The 15988-nt window shown below is 51.8% G+C and overlaps 5 protein-coding genes across 5 annotated transcripts; 3 read left to right on the forward strand and 2 right to left on the reverse strand.

Annotated features, from left to right (window-relative positions):
- Window positions 1–1081: 1081 nt before the first annotated feature.
- Window positions 1082–3394, forward strand: STEHIDRAFT_47256 (natural resistance-associated macrophage protein; the record flags this gene model as incomplete). Its single annotated transcript, XM_007297986.1, has 11 exons — window positions 1082–1227; window positions 1293–1391; window positions 1452–1486; window positions 1547–1833; window positions 1887–2007; window positions 2071–2150; window positions 2190–2392; window positions 2457–2563; window positions 2625–2737; window positions 2819–3048; window positions 3202–3394. The coding sequence occupies 11 exons, from the start codon at window positions 1082–1084 to the stop codon at window positions 3392–3394; spliced, it is 1614 nt and encodes a 537-aa protein (XP_007298048.1).
- A 308-nt stretch (window positions 3395–3702) lies between these two features.
- Window positions 3703–6247, forward strand: STEHIDRAFT_117818 (uncharacterized protein). Its single transcript, XM_007299082.1, has 3 exons — window positions 3703–3800; window positions 3862–5043; window positions 5112–6247. The coding sequence occupies exons 1-3, from the start codon at window positions 3777–3779 to the stop codon at window positions 5709–5711; spliced, it is 1806 nt and encodes a 601-aa protein (XP_007299144.1). The 5' UTR covers window positions 3703–3776; the 3' UTR covers window positions 5712–6247.
- A 60-nt stretch (window positions 6248–6307) lies between these two features.
- STEHIDRAFT_90232 (uncharacterized protein) lies at window positions 6308–11474 on the reverse strand. Its single transcript, XM_007298298.1, has 17 exons — window positions 11352–11474; window positions 11225–11296; window positions 11001–11169; window positions 10623–10945; window positions 10410–10572; window positions 10258–10361; window positions 9816–10208; window positions 9730–9756; window positions 9165–9668; window positions 8750–9112; window positions 8387–8693; window positions 8246–8334; window positions 8062–8190; window positions 7888–8009; window positions 7622–7835; window positions 6683–7561; window positions 6308–6622 (listed from the first exon to the last, which is right to left on the reverse strand). Exons 1-17 carry the CDS (start codon window positions 11352–11354, stop codon window positions 6584–6586), a joined length of 3900 nt encoding a protein of 1299 aa, XP_007298360.1. The 5' UTR covers window positions 11355–11474; the 3' UTR covers window positions 6308–6583.
- Window positions 11475–11679: 205 nt separating this feature from the next.
- On the reverse strand, window positions 11680–13868 carry STEHIDRAFT_90235 (ARM repeat-containing protein; the record flags this gene model as incomplete). The annotated part of the gene is made up of 1 exon (XM_007298299.1): window positions 11680–13868. The coding sequence occupies one exon, from the start codon at window positions 13866–13868 to the stop codon at window positions 11781–11783; it is 2088 nt and encodes a 695-aa protein (XP_007298361.1). The 3' UTR covers window positions 11680–11780.
- Window positions 13869–13972: 104 nt separating this feature from the next.
- STEHIDRAFT_46714 (Gcd10p-domain-containing protein) lies at window positions 13973–15712 on the forward strand (the record flags this gene model as incomplete). Its single annotated transcript, XM_007297955.1, has 9 exons — window positions 13973–14106; window positions 14158–14285; window positions 14347–14450; window positions 14502–14593; window positions 14652–14860; window positions 14924–15067; window positions 15124–15253; window positions 15313–15415; window positions 15470–15712. 9 exons carry the CDS (start codon window positions 13973–13975, stop codon window positions 15710–15712), a joined length of 1287 nt encoding a protein of 428 aa, XP_007298017.1.
- Window positions 15713–15988: the final 276 nt, after the last annotated feature.

Below are 15988 nucleotides of genomic sequence, written 5' to 3' on the forward strand. Positions count from 1 at the left end.
TTTCGAATTGTGTACTCGCTTCAACAGCGACCATCGTCACCAATCTTATTTTTTGTCTTGCTCATGTCGCTATGTACTGTGGTTCAAAATATGATTATGGCTTACTTATTGTGGTCATCTATACGTATACATTGGTGCCACCGATCATGAGGTGTAGAGCACCGACGGAAAAGAGGTGAAAATGAGCGAAATAATCAGTAGGTGGGCGCCGTGCCGAACAGCGCCGACGATGGGACAAATGTTGATGACCAAGCCAATAGTGAACAAGAAGTCATAATCACCCTCGACAAAAACCGAAAGAAATGAATAGATGGCTAGTGAAAGGAACCTTGTAAAATGGCTAAAACTGACTGTTCGAGACCCTCGAAACCGAATGGTGAAAGAGAGGATTAACGGGGTGAAGACAACCCGTTCCAATCACCCCGTGCAACGTCAAAAATCACCGCGTCGGAGCACATTCCGGTGAAAGTAAACACACGCCGCGTCGAAATCAGCCCAAAACGGAGGTGATTTCTCGGTGGCTTTCACCCTTTCCGACCTCCGTAGTGAAGTCGGCTCTCACTTTACCGCTGACTCGACGGAGTCGACACACACCTCTATTAAAATTCTCTGGGATGTCATCTCTGCACAACCGGAGATGAGTCTACCTGTATCCACCAATGGGCCACAATCGCGTCGAGTGGGTGAACGCCGCGGAGGTAGAAGGGAAAACGAATTTGAAATTCGAATATCCGGAGTGAAATATCTTGGCGCTTTGTTGGACAACGACGGTTCGGCCCACGAAAGCTTCCGGTGCGCAAGAACGAACCACGTCCTCTGTTCGCCGTGGTAAGCGCGGACAGTGAGCTGGACGTCATCGACGTCGGCGATGACAATGATCAGCACTCGGTGCTCTCGGCGGTTCGCATTGAGCGCGTACGCATCGGGCATATATAATTTTAATCCGCCGCCGTACCACTCTTTCGTTTCTTCCCTGTTCCTCGGACTCGGGTCTTTCACTCGTGAATGCACTACCGCTCGATGTGCGTCGCAGCCCCCTTTCGATCCCCATCGCTTGCTTGCTCGTCGAATGCTGACCGCCATGCAGACAACATTCCCTCAACCAGCCTTAGAGCCCAGTTTTGAAGGTAATCATACTGGCAGGAGATCAATCGCAAAAGTTCTATTCGACCATGTCGTGAACTTTACCGGCGTCGGGCTCGTGTGTGCCGTCGCTTACTTTGATCCGTATGTGTTCTTCAATTCAGTTTTTGTGGCTTGCGACTTTGAACTCATCTCTCGTTATGTGCTAGAGGGAACTGGGGCGTGGACTTGCAGGCTGGATCTGAGTTCGGGTACAGGCTACTTTTTGTGGTCCTCCTAGCCGGCGTGTTCGCCGTCTTCTTACAGGTGTGTGTCATCTTGCCTGCCTCTGAAAAAGTACCGACTCCATCTATATCGTCATACCAGAGCTTGGCCAGCAAGTTGGGCGTTGTAACAGGTCTCGGTGAGCTCCTATCTTATCTTGCTTTTGCTCAAGTGAACTGGAACTAATGATGCCGGTAAGATTTGGCGTCCCATTGTCGTCTTCTCTTGCACGACCGCCCAAATCACACCCGACTATGGCGTTGGCTCGCACTCTACCCTCTTTATGCCCTCTCAGAGATCGCCATCGTCAGCACCGATCTCGCCGAACTTTTAGGTTCTGCCATGGCGCTCTGCATGCTGTTTCCTAAACTGCCATTATGGGCAGGCGTCGTTATCACATCCTCCGATGTCCTCTTTATACTTGCACTCGGAGACCCTTTACGAGGCCGCCCGGCGAGGTTCTTTGAGGCTATCATTGCTGGTCTTGTATGTGTATTTACGGTCAATCTATGTGATGCCTGAAACTGATCGATGTTTAGGTTTTGGCAGTCTTGATATGCATGTGCATCATCATTTCCAAAGTGGACGTCAGATGGGATGATGCGTTCAAAGGATTCGTTCCTTCAAAGTATATCTTCCAACATGGAGGTTTATACACCTGTAAGCATTTTTGATCCCTGTGGCGTGATACCTTGCTGTGCGTTGACCACCCTCATGCTCTAGCTGTCGGTATCATAGGAGCCACAGTTATGCCTCACAGTCTATTCATTGGTTCGGCCCTCGCCACTCAAGACAGAATGTCTGTGAAAGATATTCCCACTGCTGTACAACCACAAATCAAGTCCCTTCAAGACCTGGCTCGCTGGCTTATGAGCCGTCTGCGCTCCGCTGGTCCTGTCAACTCGGAACAATATTCTTCATCGCATCCGAAGAATCACTTGGAACGAGAGAACAATAGTTTCGCGTTCGTGAGGACTCATCTGTACCACGGAATCGCAGATCTCGTCGTCAGTCTCATGGGCTTTGCTGTCATCATCAACTCATTGTACGTTTGCCTCGCCACCAAGTGGCCGATGAAATCTTTGAACTAAACTGCTTTATTTCATTAGGATTCTCATTCTCGCAAGTGCGGTGTTTTACTACGGGAGCGGAGAACTTGGGGATTCAGCAAGTCTTTTCGACGCGTACGACTTGCTCAAGGAATTATTGGGTAGTGGTAAGCATATGAACTCCACGTGAAGGTCTGCCCAATGATCTGATTTAATTCTCGCATCTAGGCGCCGCAACGATCTTCGCCCTTGCGCTCCTCTGTGCTGGCCAAGGTTCTTCCATTATAGCCACAGTCGCAGGTCAGACAGTCTCCGAAGGATTCATCCACTGGCGCATCTCTGTACGTCCGTCTTTCCTCTTTCCCGCCATAATCTGGCCTTCTGCCACCGCCAACTCTGGCTAACGGTGTACTTCCACGTAGCCCGTCCTCCGCCGTCTCGTTACCCGACTCATTGGCTTGGTACCTTCCACAATCGTCGCAGTCGCAGTCGGTCGCCCAGGGATAAACTCACTCCTCGTCATATCCCAAGTTATATTGTCTATCGTTCTCCCATTCATCGTGCTGCCACTTCTCCTGCTCACGTCGTCGAAGACTGTGATGCGGGTACGACACCCGGATGCAGACAAGAGCGTGATGAAGGACTCGTCCGAGTCGACGGCAGCATCGACGCCGCGATCTTCTCATGCGCCACTTCCACCTCCATGTGCACATATGCCTTCGTCGCCAGCATTGCCTTCGCCACACAGACTAGCGGCTTTCGGGTCTCCTCGTTCAGTCAGCTCAGAAATTACGCGGGTGTCTAGGTCGTCCTTGCAATTGGACACGGACACAGTCACTTCGAACTTGGACGTGGACGTGGAACGTGCGGAGATGGATGGATGGATCGATATGAGCAATGGGGTCGTCGTCGCCGGGATAGGGTGGGCGATTTGGCTGCTCGTGCTTGTGGCGAATGGGTATGTTCTTGTTGTGTTGATGATGGGTCAAGAGAGTTAGCGGACTGTGTCACGACGTCAATGGACTTATCACTATAGAATTGAGCCTTGATTTGTATCCCTTTGTAGTCTTGTAATATGGTTTTGTACATTGCGTTCGGTGGTTGTTGCGCCACATCAAGTAATTGGTGTCGGTGACTATTTGGTGGACGTGTCAGTCTTCCTTATGGGGATGATGAACAGTGTCATTGAAGACGAATTCAAGAGGGCCACGCAAAAGGGATGTGGCGAGAATAGTGCTAAAGCACGTGGTGGCAACTATACGCGAACGAACGGAAGGGCCGCCATAATTAGCCGCTCACTGCTCGGATTACAGCCATCACCATTCTCATCGTTGTCTTGGACGGTTACCTCTACTGTTTCGATAATATTTAATCCTACGAATGGAGGGACCCTCGAGACGAAAGGTCTGGTTGTCTTGTGCTCGCCATTGTTTGTTCTGTTCTTCTGACGCGCATCTCCACGCAGATAGTGTCCAATGCCAAGGTCGACTTCAACAACATTGGAAGTCGTAGTCGACCGGTCTCTCCATTCAGACCACCCCCAGCGGAGTCTTCGACAGTCATACGGCCAAAGGCCAAGGTGAACAGCAGTGCGACACCGCTGGGCAGGAAGTCGACCACTGCAAGCAGTGTCGTCAGTTCCGCACCCCGAACTCGTCCGACATCGCCTGCGAGACCTACTCATGGGAATGGTCCCCGACCGGGTCCATCCCATTCTGTGGTCGATGGCCCGGTCTCGAAACCGAAATCGGTGCTCTCGCCACACGTACTCTCCCGACAGCGCTCTTTGACCAGCGCCGACGGCCCATTTACGAAGCGTACACAACGGACAGACAGTGCTACTCTTCACCCTCAGGATATTCCCAGCATCTTCTCTCCCGACCCGTCAGATCCGACCAAGCGTCCGTCTACGCCGACTACTGCCTCTACGCCAAGTGTTGTGCGCGTCAAGGCGAGAGTATCTGGGCTTGCTACGAAGGCCCCCCTCTCCGTTCCCTCTTCACCCTCATCTCACTCCTCCTTCTCAGCCGTTCCTCCCTACGCCACTACCCGCTCCCCTCAACATCGACCCCGTGCTCCTTCAATAACCAGCGCACTATCCATCAAGGTCCCTCCTTCATCACCTCCCTCGGTTGCCTCCGCTGCCTCCGGCGCACCATGGGGTCCCATCACCACCGCTGCACCTGCCGCCAATCCACACCGATACGCACCCTCCCAACCCGTCGCTCACCGATATAATCCACTAGCTTACGGCAAGGACGCGAACCATTCTAATGACCGCGACTCGCAATACGTCCATGTCACACCCAAGGTCGACCCTACCGCAATCCCCCTCCCGCCACTTTCTCCCCCGACATCTAGCGTCTCGTTCTCCTCACGTTCTTCTCACTCCTCGCTTTCTCAAGGGACGCAGAGCTCACTCAGTCGTAGTACTGCGCCTACGCTCAATTCGCATGTCAATGGTATGGTTTTGGGAGATCGGGAGCAGGAGGGAGGAGCGCCAAGGGGGACTTCGACGCTTGATTTGTTGGTCGGGTTCATGAGTGGAGATGAGTCGGACACGAGATCGGCTAGTGCGCAGACGTCGCAGCGTCCCGCTAACGATGCTGGGAGTAAGATTCGGGCGGAGGCGAAATCGAACCGAAAGGTATGTTGCTAAACATTCATGTATCGTCATCATTCAAATATACTCATATTGTACTCTGCACTCGTCAGATTGAGGATTTGGAGATCACGAACCGCTCTTTGCTGGTTATTAACTCGTCGCTAGAAGCCACCAAGCACAAGCAAGCCAAGGAGATCCGTGACCTCCGTCGGAAACTCAGAGAATCTCGCCTTATCCTCCCTCCCAAAGCCTACCGTGCCGTCAAGTCCTCACTAAGTCCTGCCGAGGCCGCTGATGACGAAGAAGAGGATGCGGAGGAGGGAGACGATGAAGAGGAAGGAGACGAGGAGAGCTTCTCGAAACAGGACGAGACGTATCGGCGAGTGAAGAGCATGCTGGATGGGTTGATTGAGAGTGGGAAGAAGGCTCTTGAGACCAAGCCGGATGATTTTAGAGAAGGAGGGAAGGGAGGGAAGGTACTTAATCCCGTGGAGCTGCAGTCTTGGAGTGAAGATGTTGTGGACGATGCTCGCTCGACGAACGCGGATTCTGCTGCGAGCAGTCGTCCGCTAACTCCTTCGAGGATAGCCACGCCTAGGCTAGACGAAGAGGACGACGTTGATTCGAATTCTGAGGGTGAGGCAGGGTCTATGGATGATGATGATATTCCTTCAACATTACTCCCGCCTATCATGGTGACTTCAAGCTAGACATAATACCGAACTCTCTACATCATGGTATCCTCGTTATGCACCACACTTTATAGCATGGCTTATACAGATAGGAATCCGAATGACGCTCGCTGCTGGAAGTGTGTACTCTGCATCTATTGTTCTTATATCTCTTACAACCCGCTGGCACGATCTTTTTAGTCTCTCTACCATCTGTCTCCATTCTTACTTCCCTGTCCACTCTTTCCCCTCTGTTTTTTCGTCTTCGTTTTCTTCTCTTCGTGGATACCCTTGCATCTCTATCCATATGTCTATACATCCTTCCTTCCTCATATGCATATCTCATCCTCATTGCCCCGTCGCTCGCACTTGCCCGCTTCTCCCCTACAATCGGTTTCTCTGGATCGGTTCGTCGCATAGTACATATATTCGTGTTTACACCATACATACCTGGTCAGGACCATACCACCATTCATTGTCGATGTTTCAGCGCTTTTCTTCTCGCTATATACATACACACATACACACACCGTTCGCCCACTCATTGATCTCGTCCAACCCGGTCTACGTTTCCTCATCTCAATCCACGATCTCAATCCTCATCCACATCATCAGGTAACACAGCAGTATCGCATGCATTCGATAATTAGGCAGGTATCGTCTCACGTATCAGAAGTGTTGTAGTGAAGCAGTTTACAATCGGCAGTAAGTACTTGGGACGGTTTAGTGAATCGGTCGACACATCTTTCGCTACCCAAACTCCTCATCTAGGATATAGAGTAATCAATTCTTCTCTACGTCTCGTGTGATTATGATACAAGCTACATCATCTAGCGGGAATTAGAAAACACTTCATCCGCCGTACCCAGAGGTATCTTGCACCGTAAACAAATCCAAGTCCATAGCCACTCTCACTCATTGTCCGCTATACGCTGCGCACGTCTCGCCAACTAAAGAAATTAAGGTCAGAGCAAGACCAGAGGTTGAGACTTGCAAGGAAATTTACTCACAGCTGCTGCCAAATCCATCTGTCCCGGCGCACCTCCTCCTCCACCCCCACTCGGCTTCGGAGCGCCTCCACCTGGGCGTGGTGGCGCTGCAGGGGCGCCCCCAGGCCTAGGAGCAGAAGGAATGGGAGGTTTTCCACCCCCAGGTTTCGGTGTTCCCGGCTTCGAAGCCACAGGAGGTGGTGGGGCAGGCTTAGGTTTCGCGGCCACAGGTGGCGGTGGCGGCGGTTTTCCGCCAGCCAGCGAGCTGTTTGGTCGGGAGCCCGCAGGCGAATTACCGTTCGAGCCGTCTGGAGTGGCGGCCTTCTTCCATGGAGTGGCCGATCCGTTAGCTGCCACCATGCCAGGGAAGACAGAGACTGGTTTGGCATTGGCGCTGGCGGCGACGGATTGTACGGGCTTCATGACGTTGGGAGTTGGTTTGGCTGCGGGTTTGGGTGCACCCGGCGCGGAGGGCACCGGACGACTTGCGGGTGGCGGTGGTGGTGGAGGCGGAGGGGCCGCCGCAGGCTTCGGTTTCGCTGGGATGAGGACGAGGTAGTTACTCGGGGCCCATCCTTCGCTTCCATCCTTCTTGACCAACCACCAGCCGTTGTCGTCCTTCTCTACCAACTCTACCACATCGTCCTTCGCCAACGTCATTTCACCTTCCTGGCCGTCGAATGCGAATTTGGCTTTGTATTTTTCGACGTCTGGCTCTTCGGGGGGCGGAGGCGGCGCAGGAGCACGGCTGGGAGGGGGCGGTGGTGCTGGTGGTGCACGGGAGCCGCCAGGCGGCGCGTGGCTGGAGGATGCTACGGATACAGGAGCTTTGGGTACTGCTGCCGGTGTAGACTTGCCAGGTAGTGGCCGAGAGGCAGGTTTGGGGCGAGAAGCAGATGGCTATCAAAAGGGAACGAAGGTCAGTGGATGGTAGGCTGAGCTGAGTGATCCTAACGGTACCTTCGACGGTCCACCCGCCTTCAACAACTTGCCCTGAGTGATTGGCCGTACGACACCAGCTTTCCTCTTTGCAGGTGGTCGTGAACGACTGTTGGCTGGTTCTCCAGACTGGACGTGGATAGTATGACTCTTGTACAGATCCCCCTTCGGAACAGTCTCGTCTTTTAACGATTTGATCTGTGCAGTCTTGCCTTTCTTCTTCATGTATTCGATCCTGTACAAAGATCATAAGGGAGACGTCTTCGGGTGATACAATGGTAACATACGTCGGCGCAATATGGATATTGATGCTCCCTTGTGTGAGAGATAGCAGATTCGCCGAAAGCTCGGTCTTGAACAAGCAACTGACGATTGGATCACCCTCTTCAGTAGGTCCAAGGTTGAATACCTGGAATGGGGAATGAGCCTAATCTATGTGTCAGGAGTGGTAGCATACTTACCATCCAATCGTCGCGAAGATTGGTCATAGAAATACTCTTGATAGTGACGAGCGCAATCTTGCGGTCCACGACCGTCTCGGTCACGCCGTTAGTGGCGTTGGTGACCAGGATATACAAGGCTTTAGCAGTCTGAAGACGTATCGGGTTAACCGGGAGGCGACCGTGCACAATACGAAGTACGAACCACTACTAAGAAACGTGGGCTCGGTTTACTTGATCGACCAAGTTTGGAGATAAGAATATGGCCTCTTGAACTGAAAGTGACAGGTTCCGCTGTGATCACGAGCGTGAGCCTCATGGAAGATGCTCAGATGGGCAGACTTACAGCCAATGCCACATGCCGCACTCAACTCGTCACCCAAAGCACTGTGCCCGTTGATATCCAGGTAATCTCCCATGAAACGACGATAGCTGAGCAGACTGAAACGTCTGCGTTCCTTCCTATCCGCCAAGATTTGGTGGCCGTAGTCTCTCCGTTGTGCATACTCGATGGATTCCTTGTTGTTCTTCCAGAAGCGCTGGATCCGGCGAGCGCATTCATGCTTGTATCGCATATAGTTGCGGAAGGCTCGCTGAATGCGACCGGCCATGTTGTGCCAGTATCTGTCCCGCATCGTTTCTAGCGCGAATAGCTACAGGTCCTGATTTAGTAGCCGTGATCAAAGGCGAACGGTGAAGGTAAATTTACCGTTTCCGGATTCTTGATAAAAGCCTTCGTCACGCCCATCTGCCACTCATCCTTCGCAATACCCGTGTCCTGCAAGATTTTCTGACAGCCAGACCGTGCGTCGCCAGTCCAGGTATATTCTCCGGCATAGGAAGTGTTAGGCGATAGTAGGTAAAACCGTTCCACCATCTTCTCGAAGGTGTTTCGGTAGGCAAAACCGGCACGACGCACACGGATATTCTCCTGAAGACCAAGATACTTGATCTGATGTAGCACGGCTTTATCGTCGTATTCAGTGCCACTGCGGTTCTGATTCGGCTTGATCGTCCGGATATACGATGGCTGAGCTTTCATGAGGTTCTCAACGAGAGCGCCAGCGGACGCCTGTCGCCAAGTGAGCTATCAAATCCTGGATGCTATGTCATTCACCACATACCTTGATCCTGTCACCTGCGGTAGGTGGCCGCTTCTTGCTGTTGGGATCTGGTCGATCCGGAAAGAGTTTTTGCAGGAATTCGTTGCTGCTGGCCGCGACCAAGTCCAATAGGTCCTTGATCAACGCATCCTTGTTCTTGTCCGTCATGCCGCTAATATTGTACATGACGTCTCCTGCATAGTGCCGGACCAGGAACTGAGAACCACGGGCCTCGAAATGCGGATTAGATGACAAAGCAGAAGATCGTTGCATGAAGCTGTTGTCAGCGGCGGTAGGATCAGCGTGTGCGGTGGCGCAAGCATCGTTGAGAGCCGCGAAAATCCCCGGTGGACGTTTCTCCTCGATCAAGTCGCATACGATCTTGTTGTTGAAATACTTGATTGGTGTCCATTTGATTTGCTCGCGGTCGTACTCTTCCTGCTCTCTCTTCAGTGTGAGCTCGATAAAGATCTGCTGCAACTTCTCGTTGACGTAGTTGATGCAGAGCTGTTCGAAGGAGTTGTCCTAAGGGTCGGGGAGTTTGAGTTTGTTGAACACCGGAAGACAACTTAGTACGGAAGCAAACCTCAAAGATCTCGAATCCGAAGATATCCTGTAGAGAAAGGTGATTATAACCTGAGAGGTTCGTTGACACGACCCTTCCTGACGTACCAAAATACCAATAACCTGCGAAACAGCGGTGCGAGGCTTCATCGAGACGTTGACCCTAGAGACAATCCATTCGAATAGATTGTTATAGATGGCCTTCGCAAGAGCATCCCGTCCCGAAGAAGCTTGTGCAGGGTTCAACGGCACATCGTATACCGATCCACGACGTCCGCCTCGCTGTGTCTCCATGACCCTGGTGGTCATTGCCTTCAGAACAACAGCTGAGTCTACACCCATGAGATATGCGACAAAGTCAGTGATGCTTGTGTCCGCGACTCCGGAGTTGCCATCGTCTGTCTCTTCATATTGCACGTTTCCTAGCCAGAGGATGATGGCGAGCATGCGGAAGATCTCGCTCTGTTCATGATCGCTAAGACCAATAACTTGCATTGCGTTCTAGATGCAGTGTCAAGTTTGAATGAGAAAGTTGATGCAAGGGGCTTACAAGGGTCTCCGTGAAATCATGAGGATCACTTATGCCATCGACATCAAGACAGTTGCTAACACAGGTATAGGCGTAAGCTTCAGGGCCTTGCAGACCAAACTCCTCTACATGCACGTTGAGTAGCATTCAATGAAAGTATGAAGCTAACATACCGCGTTGCGCGTCCGAGGCAGCCTTCGTGAACTGATAGAATATGTGGAAATTCCGTTCATTCTGCACTTGTCCGACAACTCGTGCCTTCTCCAGCAGATAATTCGTGATTTGGGCACCGACAGGCTCGCCGTGGTCGTTAAACATGATTTCCAGGTACTTTCCCTGCCGTGGATGAGCGAGTATAATGATTGGAATATTGAAGGAGATCTCACATGACGACTGGAGTTATTGTTACGAAGCGTCTTCGCACAACCAAAACTCTCGAGCAGCGGATTCGTCGCCAACACCATATCCTTAATCTGCTGAATGCTACTGTCCTGTCCTCCAGAGACCGCGGCCACATATTGCATGATACGTTTCGCTGCCTCCGTCTTGCCAGCACCCGACTCTCCTGAGATGATGACGCACTGATTATCGTTGTAGGCCTTCATGTTATAGTATGCAGATTCGGCGATGGCAAACACGTGTGGAGGAACTTCGAGCCTGTTCTTGCCCTGGTACCTCTGCAGAACCTCGTCCGTATATATTCCAAGATCTGTGGCGCAAAATGTTGGTGGCGTATGAAGTGAGGACAACGGAAGCAGACTCACCTCGGAATGGGTTGACTGATATCAAGACACCTCCGATATACGTATAGATCTCGCCATTGGTCCATCGCTTCTGCAGATTCTCGTTCACGCTCTCATTGCTGATGGTGGTAAGAAGGGTCATGTCAGATACGCCGACCTGCTTCTTCTTGAAGCCTTCCTTCCAGTCCGCCTATCAAGCCCGTTCAGTACTGTGCACGCTGGTAGCATGGTTGGGTTCGAAGTACCTTGGCTACTTTCGCGGGGCCAGATTTCTTAGGTGCGGCAGTGGCTTTCTTGCCGGCCTTCTTGGACGGCGCCTGGATAGAATATGCTTGAGCAAGGTATAGGCGAGTTACTGTGGGCAGGGCGTACCATGCTGATTTACTACTGGTTACGCTAGAGTCTATATACCGATTCGGTTGATTATGGATATGAAACACCAGAGATTGGATACCAAGACAAGAGTCCAGCAAGTGTCAGAGAAAGAAGAAGAGAGGTGAGAGTGGTTAAGGCGGTTGTCGATGCGTCGGTAGGAAGCTAAACCCAGAGCGCAGGCGGGGTCCTGTGCCTGCTCATCACGTGCCGTCGTCAAATATACAGACCAAGTGTGGCCCTGTTCATCTACGCACTTCTATGCTTTTTGACTGCAATTTGCTCGGTTTATATTAGTATTCCTAATCAAGAGTATCCATCCACATAGCACAGCAATACTAGTGATAATGTCGCTACAGTGTGGGATATGCTAGTCATGCCAGTGTAGATACCGAATGTTCGTTGTACCCCTGTGGCACCGACGAGAAACTATACAGTTATACTCATTCCGCAATCAATGAGTGCCTTCAATGCCTCCGCGGTAGACCTCACCAACTCCATATTCCCCCCATTCTGCCTCACTACGTTGGTAAGCGCCTTCAACAAATCCGGCATCTCGTCCGTCTCCGTCAATGTTTTCCGCGAAGCGTCGTCGAGATTGACAAGGAAGTTCCTAGCACAGACGACCCCTCGATGTACCAAACCTGGGTGCGATTCAGATTTTGCTGCTTCATCGTCATCCTCTTCGCGTTCAGCGAGTACGGTAGGGTCGATCAGTTGCGTGAATGTACTGAGGACGCGGTGCCGTTCGTTTTCGAGGTCGAAGAGGGCGCGGCAGGCTCGTGGGGAAGATGTGAGTGTGGCGAGTGCTCCAGAGGCTGCGAGTCGAGTAGGGAGATCGTCGATGTCCGATAAGGCTATTAAGATATGTAGTTTCGACTTCGCTCCCTCCGAACGACCGTCGCCCGTATATCGTTCGAAAACATCCTCCGACCCTGCTACCAAATTGCACAGTAATTCTGTGGCCGCTCGACGAACCAGGTTATGGTCTTCAAGAGCCAAAAACTCGATTTTGTTCATGAGGCCTTGGGCTTTAGCGACGCGACTGGCAGCTTCGGGACTGTGAGATGAGATGTTCGTCAACGCCATCATGGACTCGAAACGCTGGAGTAGAGTCGATGAGGAATGTGTGAGGAGAATGGCTAGTGGACGGATAGCGTCATAGATCCCGCCCTCACCAGGCCCGAAGACGTGCATCGGCGAAGCGGTGATAGCGAGTTTCGCCACAGCCTGGATAGCTTCTAGATCGGCGGTGTCCAAGTCAGGATCAGAGGTCGAGGTCCCTGGAGCAGGCAGAGTCTTCAATATGAAGTTCATGAGAGCCTTCGAACCGCCGCTTTGAAGGATCCGTCCCCGGTTCTCTTTATCCTCCGTGAGGCTAAGTAGAGCCTTGCTTGAGGCGACTCTGATTCCTCGGCTGTCTCCAGTCCTCAATGCCATCGAAAGCACTTCTAGCCCTCCGCATCTGACCACTTTACGGCCTCGCTGCTTCGCATGCTCGTCATCCTCTAGGACATCTAGCGCTGCATTCTGAGCCATCGACGACGTTTTCGCCATGCGTCTCAGCTTTTCCATTTGAGCATCTTCAGCCGAAAGACGAGGCCGGTACGCGCAAAGGTTCGAGAGAATGATGACGACTCCGTAAAGAAGAGAGAGACTTGGGGCGTCAGGAGGGGGTGCACCTGCCTTGCGGATGGGTATGACGGAACATAGTTTTGTGAGGAATGGTAGGTCATCACAGAGGGTCTCCTTGACTGCGGGACTCATGCTAAGGTATGCGAGACCTTCGACCGCATCCGCCAGTGAATCTTTATCTCCGTTGACGATCAAGCCCTGCATTAACCTGACCAACTCAGCGTCATGTCCTCGAGGTATATCCTTCTGCTCTCCCGCGACCTCTGCAGCGTCTCCAGTGGCCCCACGGGAAAGTTTGACGACCGCGATGGCTGCAGACGCTCGAAGAGCTGGATCCTTCGTTTGCCGTAGAGAGCTTTCCAACCACTTTATGCAGTCAGGGGGTATGACAGCTCGACATGCCTTGTGGCCGCTGGCTTGTGAGAGCAGATGGGCAGCCTCTTTGGAGACAGTAGCGGTAGGATACAGATCGAGAAGGTCTGTGAAGGCTGTAAGGATGTCCTCGTTTTGAAAGATAGACGACGCGCTCTGCCAGTCGACCTGGAAAAGCGCGGAGAGGAAGGAAAGTCCAGCTACTATGTCATCTTCGGAGGGTTCTGCGAGTCGAGATGAAATGATGGGCTCGAACGTTTTCGTCAACAATTCAGTGGCAGGATCGACATCGTCGGGAGCAGCTTTTCCTTTGGGTGAGGTGCGAACTCCTTGGCAGAAAGACGAAAGGATGAGGTATGCCTTAGATCGTAGGGATGTGTCCTGTCTGGGTGTGAAAGCAGAGATGAGGTATGATAATTCGTCTGGTAGCAGAGACGTAGTCGTCTGTGATTTTTGCAGCAGGTTATCGAGAGATTTGCCTTGATCAACGTCCACAGAATCTGACGCCATGTTTCAAAGCGCAAGAGCAGTGTCGAAAGCAGGAGGAAGAGTGCGTCGGAGATCTCCCGACGCATTTGTCTCTTGACCTCAAACAACAACTTCTGGCGCACGCGATGGACGCCGACGCTGCAGGACCCTCTGCTCTTCCGACACCACCTCCTCAGAAATACACAGTAAAATCTGGAAATACTGTGCTTCTGAAGCTGCCGACAGGAGACGTGAAGAGCGTGAAAATAGACAAGGACTCGTGCGTAAATTCTCGCATCCTCTCCTTTCTCACTCTCTGAAATGTCTACAGCTCTGTATCTCTAGGAAAATTTGGATCCTTTCATGCCAACGAACTTATTGGACAACCTTATGGGCTAACCCACGAGATTGTGAACAAACAGCTAAAAATTGTTCCTCCCAAATCCATTGTGGACATCGGTACGAACATCTCACTGTAAGAGACCCTTGGAACAACGACATTCATTCGGTTAGAAAACAGAGGATACAGAAGCTACGAATGAGCTCATCAACGATGGGCAGTTTGTCCAGCCGTTGACCAGCGTAGAGATCGAGGCATTGAAGCAGTCGGGTGCTCATGCTTCGGTGAGTTGCCACACTCTTCATCTCTGCTCTTTCCTGACCCGGAGATACCAGGACATCATAAAAAAGCAGATAGAAATGCACGCCAACTACTCCCTGAAGACTGAATACAGCAAAGAGAAGTACAAGAAACGCAAGGAGGCAAAGTGTGTTTTCCTCGCCACTTGACCGCCCATTCCAGCTTCTAAAGGCATGCTTCGCCAGGTACTCGAAATCCTTCACAACCATCGAACCCACCCTCTTCAACGTCTGCGAATACTGGTACAACAAAGATCAACCCCGTATCCGTGACCTCCGCATCGACACCCTCTCCCAACTCCTAAACCTCGGAAATATCAGGCCAGGCGGCCGTTACATCGTAGTGGACGATGCATCCGGGATGGTCGTGTCGGCCATTATTGAACGTCTAGGTGGTAAGCATGTCGCTCCAAACTGGTAAGCTCGAGGTTTCGGTCCTCTCATGTTCTTTTCATTAGGTAGCGGACGGCTGATCACTATTTGTGATGTCGATTCGCCACCGGCGTATCCAGTCATGACACAGATGAACTTTCCCATCGAGGCTGTGGCTCCCGTACTCCTCTCCTTGAACTGGGCAACTGCAGATGAGGATTATGCTCCTGGTGAGTGCCTCTTCATAATGTGTCCCATTCGCGCCACAACTCATGAATTGGCATAGTAATGGCACCAGTGGAATCTCCTACTACTCTGAAGTCGGAGAAACACAAACAACGGATGAATAAACGCAAGGCTGTTTCAGACGTGTTGAACAACACCCGGGAAGAGCTATTTGCCGGTGGATTTGAAGGGTAAGCCTCATTCCTCGCCTTTTCGACCGTCATCACGACGCTTAAAACCTTTTGTCCAGACTCATCGTGGTCAGCGAATATGAACCCTTCTCGATAGTGGACAAGCTAGTACCCTACCTAGGAGGCTCTGCTTCAATAGTCGTCCACAGTCCACATCTACAGGTGATTCTATCCCCCAGCTTCAGTTCATCACCGCCGCTGACGTCTCTTCCTCAGATCCTCACAGATCTACAAGCCAAACTTCGGCAGACACCTCGCTATCTTGCCCCAGGTATCACAGAGAGCTGGCTGCGACGCTATCAAGTCCTCCCCGGCAGGACACATCCAACGATGGTAACATCTGGCTCGGGCGGATATCTTTTGCACACCACCAAAGTGTATGTCCTTCAGTCTTCTTTGTCTGTCTATTCACGCCCAATCCATGGAATAGGCATGACAACCCCTCGGCCATGCCTGTAGCCGCAAATCGCTCGAAAAGGCCGAAAACATCTAACTCAACTCCGACGACTGAGGAACCATTGCCTACTGTTGCAGATGGAGGTCCCAGCACGGCGCCATCGAATGGGGCTACACCTGCTTCCGTCGAGTCCTCTTGACCGTTCCTGTGAGGACTCAGGCTAGGATAGTGGAAAATCTCGGTTGATGATTCAGCGAAGCGTAAACGTCAGCGTATGTGTACACACACAAATCCAACTCGCCAGGCTATCGACCCCATAGTATGATGAATTACGCGTC

Source organism: Stereum hirsutum (assembly GCF_000264905.1).
Source record: "Stereum hirsutum FP-91666 SS1 unplaced genomic scaffold STEHIscaffold_1, whole genome shotgun sequence".
Classification (NCBI taxonomy): Eukaryota; Fungi; Basidiomycota; class Agaricomycetes; order Russulales; family Stereaceae; genus Stereum; species Stereum hirsutum.

Coding starts and splice junctions, on each gene's coding strand:
- STEHIDRAFT_117818 (XM_007299082.1), top strand. CDS start 3,777: ATGGAGGGACCCTCGAGACGAAAG. Junction 3,801..3,861: donor AGGGACCCTCGAGACGAAAG/GTCTGGTTGTCT, acceptor ATCTCCACGCAG/ATAGTGTCCAATGCCAAGGT. Junction 5,044..5,111: donor AGGCGAAATCGAACCGAAAG/GTATGTTGCTAA, acceptor TGCACTCGTCAG/ATTGAGGATTTGGAGATCAC.
- STEHIDRAFT_90232 (XM_007298298.1), bottom strand. Junction 9,113..9,164: donor CCGCAGGTGACAGGATCAAG/GTATGTGGTGAA, acceptor ACTTGGCGACAG/GCGTCCGCTGGCGCTCTCGT. Junction 8,694..8,749: donor TTATCAAGAATCCGGAAACG/GTAAATTTACCT, acceptor CAGGACCTGTAG/CTATTCGCGCTAGAAACGAT.